At 29.3% G+C, this 21,607-nt stretch overlaps 5 protein-coding genes across 8 annotated transcripts in view; 4 read left to right on the plus strand and 1 right to left on the minus strand.

Moving 5' to 3' along the window:
- LOC111685418 (leucine-rich repeat-containing protein 15) overlaps positions 1–7,052 on the plus strand; it is a 77,128-nt gene extending 70,076 nt beyond the window's left edge. For both annotated transcript variants that reach the window (XM_046950761.1, XM_046950762.1), the window contains exon 3: positions 5,090–7,052. In XM_046950761.1, coding sequence (XP_046806717.1) covers positions 5,124–6,416 — 1,293 coding nt within the window. In that variant the 5' untranslated portion in view covers positions 5,090–5,123 and the 3' untranslated portion in view covers positions 6,417–7,052. The remainder of the gene's footprint in view (positions 1–5,089) is intronic.
- Positions 7,053–8,638: 1,586 nt separating this feature from the next.
- Positions 8,639–11,481, plus strand: LOC111678011 (kynurenine aminotransferase). 3 transcript variants are annotated; one of them, XM_023439238.2, is made up of 6 exons: positions 8,639–8,695; positions 9,231–9,418; positions 9,499–9,649; positions 9,711–9,947; positions 10,484–11,081; positions 11,155–11,481. In XM_023439238.2, exons 2-6 carry the CDS (start codon positions 9,231–9,233, stop codon positions 11,373–11,375), a joined length of 1,395 nt encoding a protein of 464 aa, XP_023295006.2. In that variant the 5' UTR covers positions 8,639–8,695; the 3' UTR covers positions 11,376–11,481. The 3 variants fall into 3 exon arrangements, with proteins under 3 accessions (XP_023295006.2, XP_023295005.2, XP_023295007.2); XM_023439237.2 differs by lacking the exon at positions 8,639–8,695 and adding an exon at positions 8,729–8,788; XM_023439239.2 differs by lacking the exon at positions 8,639–8,695 and adding an exon at positions 8,859–9,095.
- Positions 11,482–12,501: 1,020 nt separating this feature from the next.
- On the minus strand, positions 12,502–13,369 carry LOC111678010 (cytochrome c oxidase subunit 5A, mitochondrial). The gene is made up of 2 exons (XM_023439236.2): positions 13,218–13,369; positions 12,502–13,134 (listed from the first exon to the last, which is right to left on the minus strand). Exon 2 carries the CDS (start codon positions 13,131–13,133, stop codon positions 12,687–12,689), a length of 447 nt encoding a protein of 148 aa, XP_023295004.1. The 5' UTR covers position 13,134; positions 13,218–13,369; the 3' UTR covers positions 12,502–12,686.
- Positions 13,370–14,067: 698 nt separating this feature from the next.
- On the plus strand, positions 14,068–16,661 carry LOC111678018 (uncharacterized protein CG16817). The gene is made up of 4 exons (XM_023439251.2): positions 14,068–14,274; positions 15,337–15,423; positions 15,488–15,744; positions 15,815–16,661. Exons 1-4 carry the CDS (start codon positions 14,258–14,260, stop codon positions 15,994–15,996), a joined length of 543 nt encoding a protein of 180 aa, XP_023295019.2. The 5' UTR covers positions 14,068–14,257; the 3' UTR covers positions 15,997–16,661.
- A 979-nt stretch (positions 16,662–17,640) lies between these two features.
- Positions 17,641–21,018, plus strand: LOC111678042 (nucleoside diphosphate kinase 7). The gene is made up of 8 exons (XM_046950375.1): positions 17,641–17,788; positions 18,958–19,071; positions 19,142–19,308; positions 19,369–19,533; positions 19,594–19,798; positions 19,992–20,225; positions 20,283–20,396; positions 20,485–21,018. Exons 1-8 carry the CDS (start codon positions 17,786–17,788, stop codon positions 20,620–20,622), a joined length of 1,140 nt encoding a protein of 379 aa, XP_046806331.1. The 5' UTR covers positions 17,641–17,785; the 3' UTR covers positions 20,623–21,018.
- The last annotated feature ends 589 nt before the right edge of the window (positions 21,019–21,607 follow it).

Below are 21,607 nucleotides of genomic sequence, written 5' to 3' on the forward strand. Positions count from 1 at the left end.
ACTATAGACTAGACTATAGACTAGACTATAGACTAGACTATAGACTAAACTATAGACTAGACTATAGACTAGACTATAGACTAGACTATAGACTAGACTATAAACTAGTCTAGAAACTAGACTATAGACTGCAATATAGGACTAGACTATATTCGCTAATTATTACAAAAAGTTCAACATGGCAAAGAGTGCTAAATATCTCCAAAAGCTGGTTAAAAATTCCCTAAAACATTTTTTCTCGCCATTTCAATCATATGAAACTTGGCAGGAAAACATCAACTTCAACTAATATGTTCATCATGTTTCTAATCCTACACGAAATGTATTTGCAAGTGTGACTCGATTTCCTTCATTAGCTATAGCTTTTAGCTTTTGCCAGCACCATTTCTACTTTAAAACCATTCCTTCTTTGTTGTACAAAATGTTATCCCAACAAACTTTATCTTCAACATAATACACTTTACTTTTATTACGTCTTCATTATAATCATGAAAAACTTTGTGTGAAAATTATTCTCACAGAGTATAATTTAGTTAAACTTTCATTTAAAATAACTGCCAAACAAAAATTAACAAAAGAAATTATTATAATTAACATTAATATTTATATGCATAATACCACAAACAAAATACGGTTTTTACACACACACACATAAATTTAATATTAATGATATTGCAAATTAACCTTAAAACTCACATTCATACAGAAAACCACTAAAATATTTAATGTTTTATTAAAATGGAAAAAATATATTATAATTTTTAAATAAACCTCAAACATCTATAAATTTTTAACTTATCTTCTCTTTTAACGTTTTATTTGGTAATAAAATCTTCTTAAACAAGCAGTATTTTAGAATCCTTTAACAAAAGCATAGAAACAACACACACACATACACATTCTCTTTAAAAATGACTCCCCAATGTCCTTTTTATAACAAACATTAAAAAAAACTCTTTGAAATATTAAAAGTAAAAGAAAACAACAATATTGCAAATGTAAGGATGCAAAGTCACACACTCACACATACTCTCTAAAAGGACATTTGTATGTGTAAATGTGATTTTTTTTTTTTTTTGATTATGGCTTTGTATATTGGTAAAAGTTACGATTTTGTATGGCCAAAACTAAAATAAACACTTTTTAACACCAATAACTGAAGTGGTTCGAAAGAAAAAAAGCTATTTTTTAAATTTTATCCTTGTTTTTCTACAGCTTTGTTCTTTAGATTCTTGTACACAGGACTTTAAATTTATATTTCTTATTCAAAAGCAAAACAACCAAACACTCATAGAAATTGCCAATAACTACAAAAACTATGAGCGAAAAAAAACTTATGGCAAGAATAGATTGTTAAATATTGGAAGGGAAGGTTTACGTTTTGGAATCAACTAATTTTAGTTTAAATTTAACTAGTGATCTTCTCAGGATCTTACTTATATGTGAGGGCTAAAATTTAATTGTAGATTTTTTAATCCAAAATATTAGCGAATTAAAGCCAATCATGGATCTTGTTTGATCCAAAATTTTTCTCATAAGACGATAATTTTCTAGGATCTTGTTATGAGTTAAAATTATCTCACTATCTAGATCTGGTTTAATCTTGGATCTTTGTGTAAACTTAACTCAAATTAGTTCTGAATCTAAACCAATTGATCTTGTCTTGATCAAAACTTTAGTGTAATACGACGATCATTTTCCAGCATCTTGTCATATGTTAAATAACATCAAATTCAGGATCTGTATGAATCTTGAATCTTTGTGTACACTTAACTAACATTAATTCCGAATCTAAACCAGTCGAGGATCATGTTATGATCTTTATTCATATGAATTTTGTATTATTTTCCTAAATCTAAAACTATTTGAAATAAAATCCATTTGTGGATATTGTCTTGATCCAAACTTTAGTCTAATACGACGATCATTTTCCAGAATATTTATTATTTTAAAATATAATCTTGGATCTTTGTGTAAACTTAACTCTAATTAGTTCTAAATCTAAACCAATTGATCTTGTCTTGATCAAAACTTTAGTGTAATACGACGATCATTTTCCAGCATCTTGTCATATGTTAAATAACATCAAATTCAGGATCTGTATGAATCTTGAATCTTTGTGTACACTTAACTAACATTAATTCGGAATCTAAACCAGTCGAGGATCATGTTATGATCTTTATTCATATAAATTTTGTATTATTTTCCTAAATCTAAAACTATTTGAAATAAAATCCATTTGTGGATATTGTCTTGATACAAACTTTAGTCTAATACGACGATCATTTTCCAGAATCTTGTCACGAGTTAAATAACATCAAATTCTAGATCTGGATCAATCTTGGATCTTTGTTTAATCTTAACTAACATTAATTCTGAATCTAAATTAGTCTTTGATCGTTTCTCTTGTCATGATCAATCATGAGCGACGATTTTTCTATAGTCTATATTTACATAAATTTTACAACACTATCTTCAGAAATTCAGAAATTAATCAATCATTGATCTTTTCATGATCTTAACTTTATATCAGTACCGAATTCTTCACTTCGAATTTCAAACATCTGCATCCATTTTCATCCATTCTCAATTATGAAAATGAAAAGTCTTTTTTTTACATTAGTTAATGATCTTAGATTTTTTAACATAATTTCCAAGCCAACGTTCTTCATCTGCCCTATTCTAAACCACAGAAAAAAATTCTTTGTTATAGTCTATACATTTTAAAATAATACCATTTTCAGATAACTAACACATGCATATTGCATATGTATACAGTGGCAAACATACATATAACCACACTTTTATGATTGTATGTGAAAATTGCAATAAAACAATTTTTCCCAAAAATTTCATTCACACATTCTGTGTGTGTGTGTTAAAAAACAATTGTATATTGTAATACCTAGACCCTGTTGTCTAAGGTAACTTTCCCCACTTCCTTTTAGCAATATTTTGAATCTTGTGTTGGCTCTAGGTTGAACTCTTAGCTGACTACAATCACACTTCACTTCAATTACTCACGATCAATTAACTCTGCATTAGTTCTAAGATTGATCAAATGTTGCAGTATATTCTCCCTAAATTAAGAGCACTTAAGTAACTCTTAAACCTTTTCGCATTACATAGAGACACTTAAGCAACCATTGCCTTACTCTCTACAATATAAAGAGAGTCTAATGATCAATACATATGATAAATACTCTCACTCTAATAGTTGTCTAAAAGGGATACTCCTCTATTCAAACTGCTAGAAAAAGTTATTGATTGTATTATAGACCAGTGTAAGTAACTGTAGTGTGTATGAGAGAGTGAGTGAGTAAGTATCCTCTTATAACAGTTTTGGTTTGTTTGTCTGTAACCGGTACAGAAGTGAGTATGGATAGCAAACAATAAGAGTATTTGAATTGTTTGCCAGGGGGAACTTAAGTATTACTCTTGTAGTAGATTTATAAACAAACACACACCAACACAAACATACAGATACGAACACATTCACTTACATAAACACTCATACACTCAGTGTATGTTCATATATCAATTGATAGATTTTGTAGTTGTTTAAATGTTGTTGTTGTTGTTTTATAGTTTGTAAGTATATTGTAAAACCATCTCAAATAACAGTTTAGTTGAAGTTTTTTCTCTCCATTTTATTTCTACATATTATTTTTTGTGGTATTTACATCCATACATACAAATGTATGTATGTATGTATGTATGTATGTATGTATGTATGTATGTATGTATGTATGTATGTATGTATGTATGTATGTATGTATGTATGTATGTATGTATGTATGTATGTATGTATGTATGTATGTATGTATATCTGCACATATACATATATATAAATCCTTTCCTACAATTACAAATATTAAATGTTCTCTTGTACATTTTAAAAATTTTCAAAAACCCTAATGTGCAGACGAAAGACACCAAGATGTTGGTTGGTTTTTAGCGAAAATGACATTCTGACTGACAACACTTAATACTTGTGTAAATTCTAGAATTTTTATTTACTTTGTGGTTAGTATCTATCTCTGAATTCATCTTTAAGTTAATATATAGATGTTGGCTTTGAAGGGTAGTTTTAAGATAAAAGACATATTTGGTTTTATTTGCTATTGGTTTCACCAGATAAAATAAGTAGTTTATTGAAAAAGTTTGGTAATAGTAAAAGAATGACAGAAATATACTTCAATATAAAAATGGAGCAGATATACTCCGCAATCACATCGATTAAAGATCTTAACTGAACTAGAACTGAACTAGAACTGAACTAGAACTGAACTAGAACTGAACTAGAACTGAACTAGAACTGAACTAGAACTGAACTAGAACTGAACTAGAACTAGAACTGAACTAGAACTGAACTAGAACTGAACTAGAACTGAACTAGAACTGAACTAGAACTGAACTAGAACTGAACTAGAACTGAACTAGAACTGAACTAGAACTGAACTAGAACTGAACTAGAACTGAACTAGAACTGAACTAGAACTGAACTAGAACTGAACTAGAACTGAACTAGAACTGAACTAGAACTGAACTAGAACTGAACTAAAACTGAACTAGAACTGAACTAGAACTGAACTAGAACTGAACTAGAACTGAACTAGAACTGAACTAGAACTGAACTAGAACTGACCTAGAACTAAACTAGATCTGAACTATAAGTGAACTATAACTGAACTAGAACTGAACTAGAACTGAACTAGAACTGAACTAGAACTGAACTAGAACTGAACTAGAACTGAACTAGAACTGAACTAGAACTGAACTAGAACTGAACTAGAACTGAACTAGAACTGAACTAGAACTGAACTAGAACTGAACTAGAACTGAACTAGAACTGAACTAGAACTGAACTAGAACTGAACTAAAACTGAACTAGAACTGAACTAGAACTGAACTAGAACTGAACTAGAGACAAACTAGAACTGAACTGTTTCCAACTTGTTCTTATTTAGCATTAAAACCTCTAGTAAACTGTTCTGGAGTACAATTAGTACATTTTATTTTAAATAAGACTTAAATTTGAATCCGAACTTTTAAACAAAATCTTAACATTCACATTATCTCTTTGCAGATCCTCTCCCTTCAAAATACACACAACAAACAAAATGGCCACGTCTAGAATAGCATACGAAGGTTCAAAACTGCAACACATCTTAAGCCTAATGCTGGTCTTCATTAGCAGTTCTCTGATTACCTCTAATACCTTCGCTCTAACCTCTTCAAATAGCTGTGGGCCAAATTTTCCAGCGGTCTGCAGTTGTGGACGTGAAATGTATGAGTCCTCCTATCAATATGTAGTCAATTGCTCTAATGCTGGCCTAAAGAATACCAGTGTTTTGGAATTTATGCCACAAGATGTGGAAATATTAATATTTACGGGTAATTTTTTACCCGAATTACCCTGGAATGTCTTTGGATCAATAAACAATTATAAGAATTTGAAAATCGTTGACATGAGCAATAATCATATACGAGAAATTAGAGGCAAAACATATCATCATGTACAAAATGTTGAGCGACTTATATTGAATCATAATAATTTAAGTATATCACGAGATGATGATGAGGTTAATCATCACCATCCGAGAGTGTTTTCAAACTTTTTGAATTTACAGAGTTTACACTTGACAGATGCCTTCGATGATAACAGTTCACCACAGTTGAGCGAAGATTTACATGACATTTTCATGAACAGTCAATTAACCAAATTGGAGAAATTACATTTAGAACAAAACGAGATAACACATTTCAAGGATCGTAAGGTGTTTTGTGATTTACCCAGTCTAAGAGATCTACACTTGGGTGATAATTATTTAAAGGATATAAATTTTGAAGTGAATTGTTTGAAAAATTTAAGATTTTTAGATTTGGAACGTAACAAGTTTGAATTTGTTAAAACGCATGATCTACTGCTGCTGAATGAACTGGAGGCTAGACCTGATCGCGATACCAATTTAATAGTGGACTTTAATTTGAATCCCTTCACCTGTGACTGCAAAATAAGTCCCTTCCGCACTTGGATACACTCAACCAATGTCACTGTACGCAAAAAGGAAACCATGATGTGTTTCCACAATAAAGTAGATCCATTGCCCATTTTGGAACTGGATATGAATGAATGTTCAGCTGCTATAGCAGCCGCCAATATAATGTTTACCACTGCTAATGACAATCATTATGGTGCCATGCACCAGGACAGTGGTTTGGCTAGACACACTGCCACTCTGATATTTTTATTAATTGTACTGAGTATGATCTTATTGGGTCTGGTTATAGCTTTGATTTATGTAAGTCGTGATAAATTGAAGTTTATGATTACACCCGTATTCGATAATGTGGCCAAAAAGGTACAATATACCACCATTAAAGATGAAGATTGTCCAGAGGTTCATGTCTAAGTAAGATGTAGAGCAGGAGCATAAACATGTAACTCGACTTGTAGATCCCTCCTAGAATCCTCCCCAAAATCAACTAAACTACTATAATAACTAACTAATCCTGCTGCAGTAAAGAAACGAAATGTAAAATATTTAAAACTGAAAAAATTAATAAAATAAAATATATTTAAAATTATTTTATTTTACTAACTTAAGATGTCATTAAACTTTAATTTTTTGTAATTATTTATTAATTTCTTTTTTTATTAAATTCTTTAAATTTGTTAAATTTGTGCCATTAACCATAAACAAATAATCGTCAAAATAATTTGTTTTCACCAAACAAGGGGTGTAAAGCAAAAAGAAAACTTTCAAGTTTCTAAAACTATAGCGTTTTTCGTGAAAAAAGTTACAGTGAAGACAAAAATATTTTAAAACTTTCAAAAAATCTTCACCCTTGTTTGATTCGTCCAATTAATTTATTTCATTAAATCGATACAAAATAATACAATTATTTAACTTAATCAGGTATTTTGTTATCCATTAAAAAATAAAAATTATAATTAATATTTTCTGTCAATTATTTAATTTAAAAAAAAAGTATAACGACCATGTTGCATTTAAAAAAAAACAAATACATTTTATTAACAAAAAATATAAAAACAAAAGAATTTCTTTAAATTTCAGCTTAATTTAAAGAAAAATTTTATATTTATAAATAATTATATATAAAATCTACTAAATATACGAAATAGCTTAGTTTTTTGCTTAAATTGTTTAATATCATTTCCTTTTAAAATTAGTTTAAATAAAGTTAAGGATATTCACAGCAACAACTTTTAAAAGACTAACCGTTAAAAAATATTAAAAATAAAATTCATTTTTTTATTCCTAAAAATTGTAATCTCTTTTGGAAATTTATTTTTAGAATTTTGGGTTTTCAGAGAAGCTCTGGTTCTAGTTTAGTTCTAGTTCAGTTGTAGTTCAGTTCTAGTTCAGTTCTAGTTCAGTTCTAGTTCAGTTCTAGTTCAGTTCTAGTTCAGTTCTAGTTCAGTTCTAGTTCAGTTCTAGTTCAGTTCTAGTTCAGTTCTAGTTCAGTTCTAGTTCAGTTCTAGTTCAGTTCTAGTTCAGTTCTAGTTCAGTTCTAGTTCAGTTCTAGTTCAGTTCTAGTTCAGTTCTAGTTCAGTTATAGTACAGTTCTAGTTCAGTTCCAGTTTAGTTCTAGTTTAGTTCTAGTTTAGTTCTAGTTCAGTTCTAGTTCTAGTTCAGTTCTAGTTCTAGTTCGGTTCTAGTTCAGTTCTAGTTCTCTTCTTGGCTCCTAGTTATATTCTACATCTGCTTAATTTCTGTTTAACTACTGTTCTACTCTATGCTTCCAGTTCTATGCTTGTTCTGGATCTTTTCTTGACCTGTTCTTGCTCTGTTACAGCTATTTCCAAGCTTTGCTCTAGATAGCTTCTAGTTGTCTCCTAACTCTTTATTTGGGTTGTTTCTAATCTCTTCAAATTCGACTCCTAATTTCAATTATATGTTCTATGAGTATTGAAAAAAGTGCCGAAAAATTATTTTTTACGAATATCCTTTTTATATATTTTTAACTAATAAAATTTATTAATTAGAAAACACAAAAAAAATCACATATCTAGTACATGTAAGTATGTATTTGGAAAAAATATAACGAAAATCATATCATTATCTACAAAACAAACAAAAAATGCAAACGTATCTTAACATTTCAAAAGAATTAACCTTAGATATATGTATCTGTGATTTAAGTTAATAGATTAAAGTTTTTTTTTTCAAATTACTTAATAAATAATTTTCTTTACTAATTATTACAAAAATTAACAATTAAAGGAAAAACAGCATATTATTTACTAACAAATGATTACTAATAATTATATTAAGTTCAATTTTGAAAATTTTCAATTAACATAACACAAACAAAGCAAAAAAAAACGAAACTGTTGTTAGTGGTAATAATTATTTTGATAAGAAATTAATAAAAATCAATAAAGGAATAAAAACAAAAAGAAAATGGTTTTTATTTTTTATAATTACGGTAAGGTGGTAAGTAGTTAACGAATTTATTGTATTTAATATTTATATTAGGGATTTTTTAATTTAAATTACAATATAACGTTATTTCTGTGAACAGAGTTGTGTTTTGGATTTATTTATTACTTCTACAAATATGGCAACCTTAAGAAATGTGACTGATAGAAAACAGCTGTTGTCTGCTTATTGTTTTTGTGTTGTTGCTCTCTTTATACAAATAAAATAGAGAACAAAACCATTTTGTACGTAGAAAAAACAAAAAATACTACAATAATTTATTAAACATTAAAGAAAATTGTAACAAAAACCTATCGATTATTTTGTAATAAATCAAAGTAAATAACAATAGTTTTCGCAAATTGCCTACGTAAAAAAAATTTAATTAATTTAATAACTACAGGGTGATGGCCATAAAATTGTAGTCAATAGCTTTTGTTTATCGGCGGGACCCTGTTTTACTAAAACATGTTATAAATTGTTATTATTTACATATTTCTTGCTATCAGTTTGCAAATACAACAATATATGCACAATAAGCTGGCTTATTATGCAATAAAATTATAAATTTATTAATAAATTAATTAAAAATTGTTAATTTTACGCATTTAAATAATTGTGATATTAGTTTAAAATTAGGAAAAAGTAAGATTTGTTAAATAAATGTTTGACAACTTTTGTGTCAAGTAAGAAGCGGTCTTATCGCTTAATTTGTGTTTTTTTTTTTTGTAATAAAATTTAATCAAGTTTTTTGTATGTTTGTTTTTGTATCTTACACAGATGTTAAAAGTTTTTAATAATAGTTTATACTTGTTAACAAAATCTACCACAACGAAAACGAATAGACTAGTTCTACTACAACAGTGCTTGACAAAACGTGAATTTAGTAGTGCCAACAGCAGCAGCAGCAACGTAATGGAGAAATTCGATTTGCCCCAAAGATTACAAGGCAGCACACCAAGTGTTTGGTAATTTGAAATATTGAAAATAAGATGAATAAAAATCAAATGTAAATTTTGTGTGTTTTTTTAATATTCACAAACTCTAGGAATGAATACATTGCTTTAGCCATGCAATACAAGCCCTTGAACTTGGGCCAAGGTTTTCCCGACGATGCTGCTCCTGAATATGTGACAAAAGCTTTGGCTGACATAGCCCAAGATGAAAATCCTTTATTGCATCAATATACTCGTGGTTTTGTAAGTTTTTCTTTTAATACTTTTATTTAAACATTTACTTACCCTCTTTCCATTTTCCTAGGGTCACATGCGTTTGGTACAGGCCATCGCCACTTTATACTCCAAATTGTTGCAACGTGAATTGAATCCTTTAAATGAGATTCTCATTACGTCAGGTGCCTATGAGGCTTTATATTCTACCATAATGGGACATGTTGATGTGGGCGATGAAGTTATTATCATTGAGCCATTTTTCGATTGCTATGAACCCATGGTGAAAATGGCAGGCGGTGTGGCTAGATTTATTCCTTTAAAACCGGTAATTATCAAAACAGAACTATACAAACATACATTCTTATTTTTTTAGAAATTTGAATAAACAACTAATTTAACACTTTTTTGAAATATATACAACTTAAACTTTAATTTTAAAACATTTTTTATTACTTTTTTTGCAATTTAACCACCATTTTGTTTTGACAAACTTAAACAATTTCACAAACTTTAATTTAACTAAATTGATATTATTTCACTGATTTCCATTTTACTAACTTCCTCCTAATATTTAAAATTCGAACCTAATCACTTTTTTACATTAATATTTAAAACTCGTTATTAATTTTTTAATTAAATTTTAATTTTATAACTCCAACTTTTCTCGTACACTTGCATTGCGTTGCAAATTTTTATTCAAACTAATTGCAATTTCCTTTATTTCTTTTACTTCCTTTTTCTAAAACAAGAGTTGCCAGATCTTGGAAATCAAATTTTCCCTAATATTAAACGTTATTAGGAAACGTGGATTCTGTTCTAATTGAGCCAAATAAATATTAAAACTTATCTTTTCCTTTACAGACCAAAACCGAAGGCACTATTTCCTCAGCCGATTGGAAGCTAGATGAGAATGAATTGAAAAAACTCTTTAACAATAAAACGAAAATGATCATCTTAAATACGCCACACAATCCCATTGGCAAAGTCTTTAATTTGCAAGAATTACAGCTTATTGCCGATTTATGTAAAAAATGGAATGTACTTTGTCTCTCTGATGAAGTATACGAATGGATGGTATTTGAAAATAATAAACATATACGTATTTGTACATTGCCCGGCATGTGGGAACGTACCGTCACCATTGGTTCGGCCGGCAAAACATTTTCGGTAACTGGTTGGAAAACCGGTTGGGCTTATGGACCAGCTAACTTAATAAGAAATCTACAAATGGTACATCAAAATTCGGTGTACACTTGCCCAACCCCCTTACAGGAAGCAGTGGCTAGAGGTTTTGAACTGGAAATGACACGTCTGGATTCGGATGAATGTTTCTTTAAGAGTTTGCCACGTGAGTTGCAAGTAAAACGTGATTTTATGGCAAAATTTTTGACGGAGGCGGGTATGAAACCCACTATACCAGAGGGTGGCTACTTTATGTTGGCCGATTGGACTAATTTGGGTAAGTTTTTATTTAAAATATTCAAAAATTTTCTTAATAAAATTTAAGTTTTTTTTTTTTCTTATAATTTTAGAAAAGAAAATTGATATTAATTCTGAATCGGATAAATATCGTGATTATAAATTCACCAAATGGATGACTAAGAATATGGGTCTTCAGGGTATACCACCTAGTGCCTTTTACACCGAATCCCATAAAAATTTGGGTGAAAATTACGTACGCTACTGTTTCATTAAGAAGCAAGCTAATTTGGAAAAGGCCTCTGAGTTATTGGAGAAATTAAAGAAAAACTAATTAACTAATTTATATTAAGTGTTTTTTTGATATTCGATATGTTTAAAAAATGGTGTACAATGTATAATTGTTTAAAAAAGAATAAAAGCTAACGGTGTTTTTAATGAATTTATGTTACGTATCTTTTAATGAATTCTAACTTTAATTACACTTCAGCAAAATATTATTTATTAAAATATAATGAATGGATTTTTGCGGACATTTTTAGTGAGACTGATTCCACAAAAATCACATGTCCCTTCAGAACTAGATCAATGAAGTTCAATACTCACTTTTCAATTAAAAATCTACGAATTTCTGAAACTTGATTTTACAAGAAAATATAATTTTCATTTCTTTCTTTTAAAATTTAAATTCTTTTAGAATTTCAAATTACATACTACAATAAAATAGTAGATAATTCAACCAAAAATTTGATTCCTAGCAAAAAAGAACTCCTAAAGAAGCGTAAAGGAAGAAGAATTTACTCCATGATTGTACTGAAAAAGACGTGAAGGAGTAATGATTTCATAGGAAGGATGTTCTTTTAATTCGATTCGAAATTCTCTACATCTGAAGTCATTTTCAGGAAGTAATTTTTATTTTCTTTTTTTGGAAATTTTTGACTTAGTGCTACTTTTAAAGTAGCACTAAGTACTTCATTTTAATATAAAATATCGTCACAATTCTAACAAATAAAAGCTATCACTTTTCTTTAATTTTCTTTCAAAATAATGGTATTTTGTGCCTTTTGATCTTTAATAAACCGTATTGTTTTGTTTTAGCAGTCTGGTCACCTGATTTTGTTTACAAATATTTCACATATTTACAAAAATGTCTAACGGTTTTTCTTTTTTCTACATAAAAATCTAAATCTTTATAATTTTTCTTTTAATTTAATTAAAACATAAGCTGTCTTTAGTAAAACAATAACATTTATGAATTGTTTATAACAATAATTATGTCGTGATTGATTTTTAAACATAACCTCACTTTTGTTCGCTTGTTATTTTTCTCTCTATTTTGACAAATGTCCAACAAGAACAACCGCACCGACACAGCACTACACACTCATACTTACCATATGATTACATAAGTTAAGAAAAATTCGTTAACTTCCAGAGTTAATTAAGGGCCAATTGCTAGGTATTTTTTTGTAAATATCTTATGAATACTTTTATTTGTTTGTGGCGTCTTCACAAGATGTTTTTTGTTTTGTTTTTTTTTACATAATTTATTTAACTAATTATGTCTAAATGACAATCGCCTCTCACACTTCACAATTTTGTTTTTTGTTGCTGTTTCTGCTAAATACAAAGGAATTTTTTTTCTTTACATATCGAACACAGATTTAAGGGCCAATTCGGGTTTATCGTAGTTCAACTCTTCGGGAGTGGGAATGCCCAATTCGGTGAGAGTGGGGCGTACATTGTTGATGATGTAAGGATAGATTTCATCGGTTTTGTCACCGCACTTATCCTTAACACCTTCCAACCATCTGATGGCCAAGGCAATGTCGTTAACACGACGGCAGGCTTTCAAACCAGCATCGACAATTTTGGGAGCTGGTACCAAATCCATACCCAATAAATCGTTCATGCCCTTGCGCACCTCCCAGCCATCGATGTCGGAGCGGTTGAAGTAATCTTCATAACGCTTGTCGAATTCTTCGGCAGGGATTTCATGACCGTGGGCAGCACGCACAGCACCTACACGGGCAGTGACACCAATGGAGCTACGTGCAGCGTTGTAAACTTGACTGGCAGCAAGACGGAACATTCTATATGGAGTTTTTGTTTAACAAGAAAATACAAAATTAATACAGAAAGTCTAAAGAATTTGGTTAAGTAATCGTTTAGCAACCTGAGTGTGTGTCTCTTCGGTTTGAGAAAAATCTACACAGAAAATGGAAAAAATGTCAAAAATGTATTTATTCAACTCTGATAGAATATATGGAATGAAAAACAGGGTGTTTCATAAAGTGATAAAAGATATTTTCGTGTTTACGCGATTCTATTCGCAACATTTAGCTTTTATTTCAATCACAAAAGTGTTTGCTACAAACACAATCCTAAACTAAATCTGTTTGAAATAAAATTTTTATTTTTTCGTGAGCTGCATGTTGTCTCACCATTTTTGCAAATTTATTTGATCGTCTGTCATTTTGCATAGTGCCGGATTACACAGGCACATACATTTTAAGTTTGTAGAACGTATTCAATTTCAAAATTGTTTGAATTTAAAAAAAATTAATTACAAAAATTAATTTTATACCAAAATACAAAAATTATTTATTTTTCGTTTTTCTATAATAAAAAACTCGCTTGAATACGCTTTCAAACTAAAATCGCTAGAATACCATCTAAAAAGAAACTTGTCAATTAACAACATTGCTTAAAAAATGACAAGACAAAAATACCAATAAAACAAAGTAGCTAAGATCTGCGCCGATTTGATTTAAAGCAGACAAAAAACCTAGCCGTCGAAAATTGTTTAGCTTTAGACACTTTAAAACTTTACTCATCATTAATATTGTATAATTTTCAATTTAATTTAAATTTGTGTTTAATTGTATATATTACAAAAAAACGTTTGTATATTAAAAATTATAGTTGAAACATTTGAAAATATAACAGAAAAATTTGCTCACTAATAGTCGATTTTAAGCCGTCGCTGATAATTTTAATGTCGGCTGCCGCAGGTGTTAATATTTGTCGGCACAGGGCTCTGATCGGGTGCAAATTTCATTCTGCTGGTCACACACAGGAAAAAAAGCGACAAAAAAGGCGTTGAAAACTTTTTCATTATATACGCTTTTAGTTACGGTGTGGAATATAAAAAAAAAACCTTTAAATATTTTAATAATTAATAAAAACAACCAAATATAACTTCTATACTATAAAATGGCTCCAACAGCAGGGTATGTACACAAAAATTATTTTAATTAAAGCTAAAAAAAACGAGGAATTACACAAAGTGCCAAATAGAATGAATGAATTGAAAAAAAGTACAAAAAAAACGAGGAGGCATGGTATGATAATTATAATGCACACACGCACGTACAAACACCAAGTTATAGCAATTCAGGGCGGTAGGTTACTAAACTCTTAAGGGTTTAAATTTGTTGGCTTCTTTTTTAAATAATTAAATAAATTTAATTAAAATTGGCTTTTTAGCCATGTTTAATTGATTTAATGATAATTTCTTAAAATATTCCACTTCGTTTTCGTATGTAACTGCATGTTTTTCTTGTTTAAACGCGTGTTTTTGTTGCTTTTGTGTATTTTCAACTCATCATCTAAGGCCCGGCATTCATTATGTACACTTTTTCTGGTTCAGTTGCATGTTTCTTAAATGTTTGTTATTGTTGCTTTTTATTAATTGTGGTTGGGGTGAATAAGAGTTTCCTTGTTTTTTTTTAATTTATTAAATTTAATTAATTACTTTATTTTATGTTTATTGTCAAAATTAGTAATTATTTGAGGTTATGTTTAGTCATTTGGCATATTCTCGAAATTTGTTGTGAGTTTTTCTTTTATTTTTCAATGTGGTGTTGTTGTTGTGCCGCTATTTCATGCAGACTGTGTTTTTCTTTTTTTGTTTTTCGTTTTTTTTCTTGTGGTAAAAGGGATGCCAGATGAATGTTGTTTTGTATTTGTAGACAGGGAAGGGTAGTATTGAATATTAAAATCATCATATTGTTGAATAACTCAAGCAGAAACGCAAATTTATTTCCTAAAAAATTGAGCTGCGCGCTATACGCAAATCTACAGTGAATTACTCTATCTCACCATATAGAGATATCGCGTCATAAAGTTCAAAAACGGTTAAAACGATCACAAAATACAGTTATTTTGTCAATTGGACCTCTTCTTGGTCGCCTTTGAAATAAATTTCGACAATAACAGGATTCTATGACCGTGCTGAATATTTATAACAAGAGAAAATTGTATTGATTTTTCTAATTTTTTTTTGTTCGCAGAACTGTACCACCACCAATTTCTTGGGCCCAAAGAAGTGATCTATTATACGTCATTATCGATGTGGAATGCAAGGATATTGAACATAAGTAATTTAAAAAAATATCATTAAAATTTCAAAAAATACCATTAAAAATCTCTTATTTCCAACAGTGTGACGGAAAATAATTTTACATTCAAGGGTACCAATGCTTTAGATGCCACTAAAAAATATGAAGTCACATTAAATTTCCTAAATCCTGTTAATCCCGAAAAAGTCACAAGTAAAAATATTGGCAGATGTATTGAATTTACTATTTACAAAAAAGAATCAGGTCCCTTCTGGAAATCCTTAACCAATGATAAAACTAAATTGCATTTCCTTAAAGCCAATTTCACCAAATGGAAAAATGAGTCCGATGATGAAGAAGGTAATAAAAATATATATATACTTTAAATATATACTTAAAGAATTATATTATTTTTCTTAAAAATTTTCAGACAATGGCAGTTCAAATTTCCTACTTAATGACATGCTCACTGGTTCTGGCATGGATAATAGATTTGATGATTTCAATGTCGACGATGATGATGATTCAGATGACAATATTCCAAGTCTATCACAAAACGATGACGATGATGATGACAAAAAGGATGAGGAAAAGAAAGATCAAGAAAAATAGTTTAACAATTATTTAGTGTTAAACTCTTTTTAAAATATTAAATAATTCTCTTAATATTAGCATGAACATTAATTGCTTTTTAAACAAAAAAACAAACAACAAAAAAATTTATTTGTAATATTCTCTAATGAAAATATTTAAATTCAAGAAGATAAAACAAAATTACACATTTACACCTTAAACAGATAATGTTGACTTCTGAAAAAGAAAAAAACTAATAACAATATATACCCCCCGTTGATTAAGTAATTAATGGAGAAGAAATTAACAAATCTTATACAAACAAAATTAAATATATTTAAATTATTCTTAAATATATTTGAACTATGCTTCAGCATTATTCTATATAAAGGAAAAAAATTAAAACACTTTATATAAACAGAAAAAAATTACATTAAAAAAAGAACAATCACAAAATAATAATGTTGCAATTAATAGGTACGTTTATGGGTTTTTTTTTAGTTTTCTTTTAATTTTCCTTAAGAAAAAAATTAATACGATAACAAAAAAAACAGGTTAAATTGACAACAAATACCAAATTCTTATTAAATTTATGTTTCCTGTACATAAAGGAAGATAATCCGCATACGATTAAGAGTTATTTGCAAAATAAAAATTTAATTTTATAAATATCAAAAAAAGATGGAAAATATTAAAGAAATGTATCAATATGGCTTTTTATTGTTATAAGGATTTGCATATATTTTTTTGTCATAAATTCTATAACAATTTATATATTTATTTAGTATGCATTATTTTCTTTAAAGGGGAAATCCCTAATTCATTAAATCCCATATAAAATTTAAATGGCAGCAAAAGTGGTCTGGCATCATTGGTTGAAAAATTTCTAAAAGGTTAACATTTTCTTTATATTATTTCATTTATCTCGTTTTTAGGCTTATTTTGTTTTAATTGTTTATGTTGTCACAACAAAGACCTGGTTCATACTAGAGTTCTATAGTTGAAACGAAAAGTCGACTTTTTTCATTTAGTTAAAAGACGATTTTTCGACTTTTTTCATTTAATTAAAAGTCGATTTTTCGACTTTTAATATTTTATAAATAGTCGACTTTCTGACTTTTTCTGACTATTTTCGACTTTTAGACTATTTTCGACTCTTTCCGACTTTTTGACTTTTTTCGACTTTCCTACTTTTATTTACAAAAACGACTTTTCAACTTTTTTCATAAATGATAGTCGAGTTATCGACTTTTTTGGAACAATATAGTCGACTTCGACAAAAAGTTTATTGTTCCATTTTTTCATTTAGTTAAAAGTCGACTTTTAGACTTTTGGTATTTTATAAATAGTCGACTCTTAACGACTTTTTGACTATTTTCGACTATTTTTTTACATTTTTCGAGTTTTTCCCGACTATTTAACTATCGACTATCTTTGAATTTTTTCTACTAATTTCGAGTTTTCGACTTTTTCCATCTTATCGACTTTCATTTACAAACTCGACTTTTTCATAAATGATAGTCGACAAAAAGTCGATTGTTCGAAAGTCGATTTATAGAACTCTAGTGCATATTACTTATAAAAACCATCTACTTCTGCTCGGTAATATTTTGTTTGAAATAAACTCAGTGGATTTTTTTATTCGCCTAATATCTGTGGCAGTTATTTTAGTTATTTAACGCCGATAAAAAATATTTGCTCGGCTCTAAACTGTATTTTGCTATAGCAACCGGAATTTGTCATTGTTTATTTTGATTTGTTTTTGTTTGCCGGTCAGGAAAATGGATAATTTTTTTTTGGTGCAAAACATTTTTTTAATCAAATAATTATGGTAAGTTAAAAAGAATGTATTTATAAAAGTGTAAGCCGTTTAACAAATGTAAATTGGTTTAAAATTTGTTTAGCAATAAAGCAGAATTGGCGAATTTAAATCTTTAAATTTTTGTTAGAAAAATTGAATTTTTATGGTATTTTTTTAAACCTGTCACTACCCAGCAGTTCGACAAAGAGTCAATGCATACGAAAAAGAATGTAATTTCCACTAATAGTTAACCACCTGGATGACTGTAATTCGTATGTTTTGGGTCATTCGACACGAATGTACCCTTTGTAATCGAGAATGAAGACAGTCGTCACTTTAGTTTCCTCTTTGTAAGCGGGAGCGGAGACCGTCGTCTCTTTACTGCCCTCAAGTAACCTAGAGATTATACTCTTAAAAGTTTTTTTTTTGTTGTACTTCCGAAAGTAGTTATTTTACCCATCTTTTGGAGAAATGATTATTACTTTCTACTAATATGCCACCATCTGGTGGACTCAAATTTATATCTTTCGAGCCAATCGTCACATTATTGTCCCATAGTATTCTGGAGAGTAGACACTTGAAATTTTTAAATGTTAGTTCCATTAATATCTTACCACCTGGCTGACTCCAATTCGTATTTTTTTTGGTCTTTCGTCACAAATAAACTCTTTGTAATCGAGAATGAAAGCAGTCGTCACTTTAGTGTCCCGTTTGAAAGCGAGAGCGGAGGCAATCGTCTCTTTACTGTCTCTTTGTAGGGTGTAGAGTTACGATTGACTTCCTCGTAGGACAAGCCCATGTTAAAATGGCCGGTCACCTGGGTAGTCAGGTGGCTAGGGGCCACCACAAGTGGTAGGTTAAGTGGTCAGTTCGGGACAGTCCCATCGAACTGCTGAGTATAGTATGATGAGAAATTTCATACATACATAGCTGGCCATATCGTCTATACAAGGTACACTTCCGAAAATCAATTAAATGAACATAATGTATTAAAATATATGAAATTTTAATCGTGATTAACTCATATAATAATAATGCTATCGGAACATATTTCATCTCGAATATGGTTCTTATTATATAAAAATAATTTTGTGAATCTTTTATGCGGCGGTCTTTAACTAACATATGTATAAAGTCCTATTCTGAGTATCACTTTATCGTAAATAACACTTTTTTTGTATATACATGTTTTCTTAAAGGCCACCAGCAATGCAAGGCGTCTTTGTTTTACAGCCGAATGGTATCAGGAAGAAGCTGGTATAATACGTACCTTTACAATTTTATACTATGCACATGATAATACCATAGAAGTGGTAGGTTTAATATTCCATTATTATATATTTAATATTCCAAAATATACTTAAATAAAAACTTTCCTTCTAGTTCGATCAACGTACCAAGAAAACATTTTTAAGACGCATTAAAATGACCGATTTAACAGAAAGGGATTTTTTTGTAGGTTCCAAAATTAATGTATTCGGTAGACAATTTGATATAGTAGACTATGGTGATGATATAACAAAAAATACTTTAGCGAAATATCGGAAAAAGTAAGTAAAATTCTGTTACCATAAATTTTCTTTAACTCAAGTATAAAAATTTCATTTCAGAACTTTTATTTTACTCAAAAATAGTATACTACAACATTTGGGTCTAGTATTATGCTCATTAATTGATAGTAATTTTAGCATAAGCAAAGGTTTAATGGTACACTTTACCGCCGACCAAGTAAAAGAGTTTTTAAACGAGCGCAATAAAGGAGATGTGCAAACTTCGTAAGTTGGGGAGATCGTATTTTAAAGAAATGTTAATAAATTAATAAATTTTCTTTAAAGGGTACTTATGAATCAATTGCTAATGGGTCCTTCTATAGGATTTGAATTAATCGCTGATAATGCTGTGGAAAAGATTAAAAATTGTGTTAATCAAACCCGAAATGAAGTGAATAGTGATATTCCAAAAGCTTTGATTAGTCTATTTGAAAGAGAAGATATACGTAATGGTGTTTATTGTTCACAAAACGAAGAGGATGTTGAAAGGGTAAGTTTATATTTTCTTTATAACATTTAAGAGATCACAAAATTTTGTTCTCAATAATTTGAATGCTTTGCTATTAATAAAGGTAAGTAAAATTATAAAGTTAAGTTAATTTTGTAAATAATATTTTACTGTTAAGGCCTCTACAATTTGTTAGTGTTTGAAATTATATAAAAACTACGTTATACCTTTCTAGGACACTAACTTCTTTTTCGATAAACAAAGTGGTTTACAAATTGCCGTACAATTAAAAAATTCCACTTTAGCAGTTATTAAACCTCATGCCATTAAAGAGGGTAACTTGGGTAAGATAATAAAGGAAATAACTTCAAATGGTTTCAAAATTACCGCCTTAAGAATGCATATTTTGGAAAAGGTGAATTGTAGTGAATTTTATGAAGTTTACAGAGGTATCGTGCCAGAGTATATAGTAAGTTTAAGAGGCTGTTAACATAGTGTCACGGTTTCATTGCATTGCTTTTTCTAGCCTATGGTTTCTCAGTTGGCCAGTGGTGTTAGTATGTCTTTGGAAATAGTTTGTACAGATGCGAATAAAAGTAGTTACGAAGAATTTCGTAAATTTTGTGGACCTATGGATCCGGTAGGTGCAACAATTTAATATTAAATCTAAAGAAAGAAAAATATGTATTAGATTTTTAATTAAGAAACAATTTTTAAACTTGTTTTAGGAAATAGCCAAACTTTTACGTCCTCATACTTTAAGAGCCAAGTATGGTTCTAGTAAAACCTTAAATGCCGTCCATTGTACTGATTTACCTGATGATACCATATTGGAAATACAATATCTATTCAAAATTTTAGATTAATTTTATGACTTATGAACATTTTTTAAACATTCCTGCCTTATATTTAAATATATTCTTTATTTTTATTATAGTTTTAAATATAAATATAATTTTATAAAAATCTTTTATTTATTAAAATCGTTTGTTTCATGCTTCTTAAAACTAGCAACAAAATAATTTAACTATCACTTTTTACGCATTAAAATAACATTAGCACCCCTATTCTATATTTCAATTCGAATCGAAATTTTCTATTTTAGCAATTTTGATATTCTGCATTTTGATTTGAAGCTTTATCACTAAAATAACAACTTACAAAAGAAACGTAGTTACGTTGGTAATGCAAGATACAATGGTAAACCTTTTAAATAACATGGAATTGTTTCTTTTTATACCCTTCACCTTTGTAAGGTTATATATAAGTTTGTTATTCCGTTTGTAGTTTCCGACCCTATAAAGTATATATTCTGGATTTGTATAGATAGCGTAGTCGATTAAGTCATGTTCGTCTGTATGTCTGTTTTTAAAGGACCTCAGATATCGATGAGATCCGAATATATAATAATTTTGGTAGATACGCTTTCGAGAAGATCGTTATTTAAATTTAGCAAAATCCGTTCATAAATAACGGAGATATGAGCAAAACTCTGAGACAACAGCTTAAAAAAGACAATTTTCTTCATGCTGTGATAAATAAGCAACAACAACACTGTGAATTGGAAAAAAGATGTACATGTATGGATGTATTTAGTTTCCCAGCAGTTCGACAAAAAGTCAATGCATACGAAAAAGAATGTTATTTCCACTAATAGTTAACCACCTGGATGATCGTAATTCGTATGTTTAGTGTCATTCGTCACGAATGTACCCTTTGTAATCGAGAATGAAAACAGTCGTCACTTTAGTTTCCTCTTTCTAAGCGGGAGCGGAGATAGTCGTTTCTTTACTGCCCTCAAGTAACCTAGAGATTATACTCTTAAAAGTTGTTTTTTTTGTTATACTTCCG

The sequence above is a fragment of the Lucilia cuprina genome, chromosome 4 (assembly GCF_022045245.1).
Source record: "Lucilia cuprina isolate Lc7/37 chromosome 4, ASM2204524v1, whole genome shotgun sequence".
Lineage (NCBI taxonomy): Eukaryota > Metazoa > Arthropoda > Insecta > Diptera > Calliphoridae > Lucilia > Lucilia cuprina.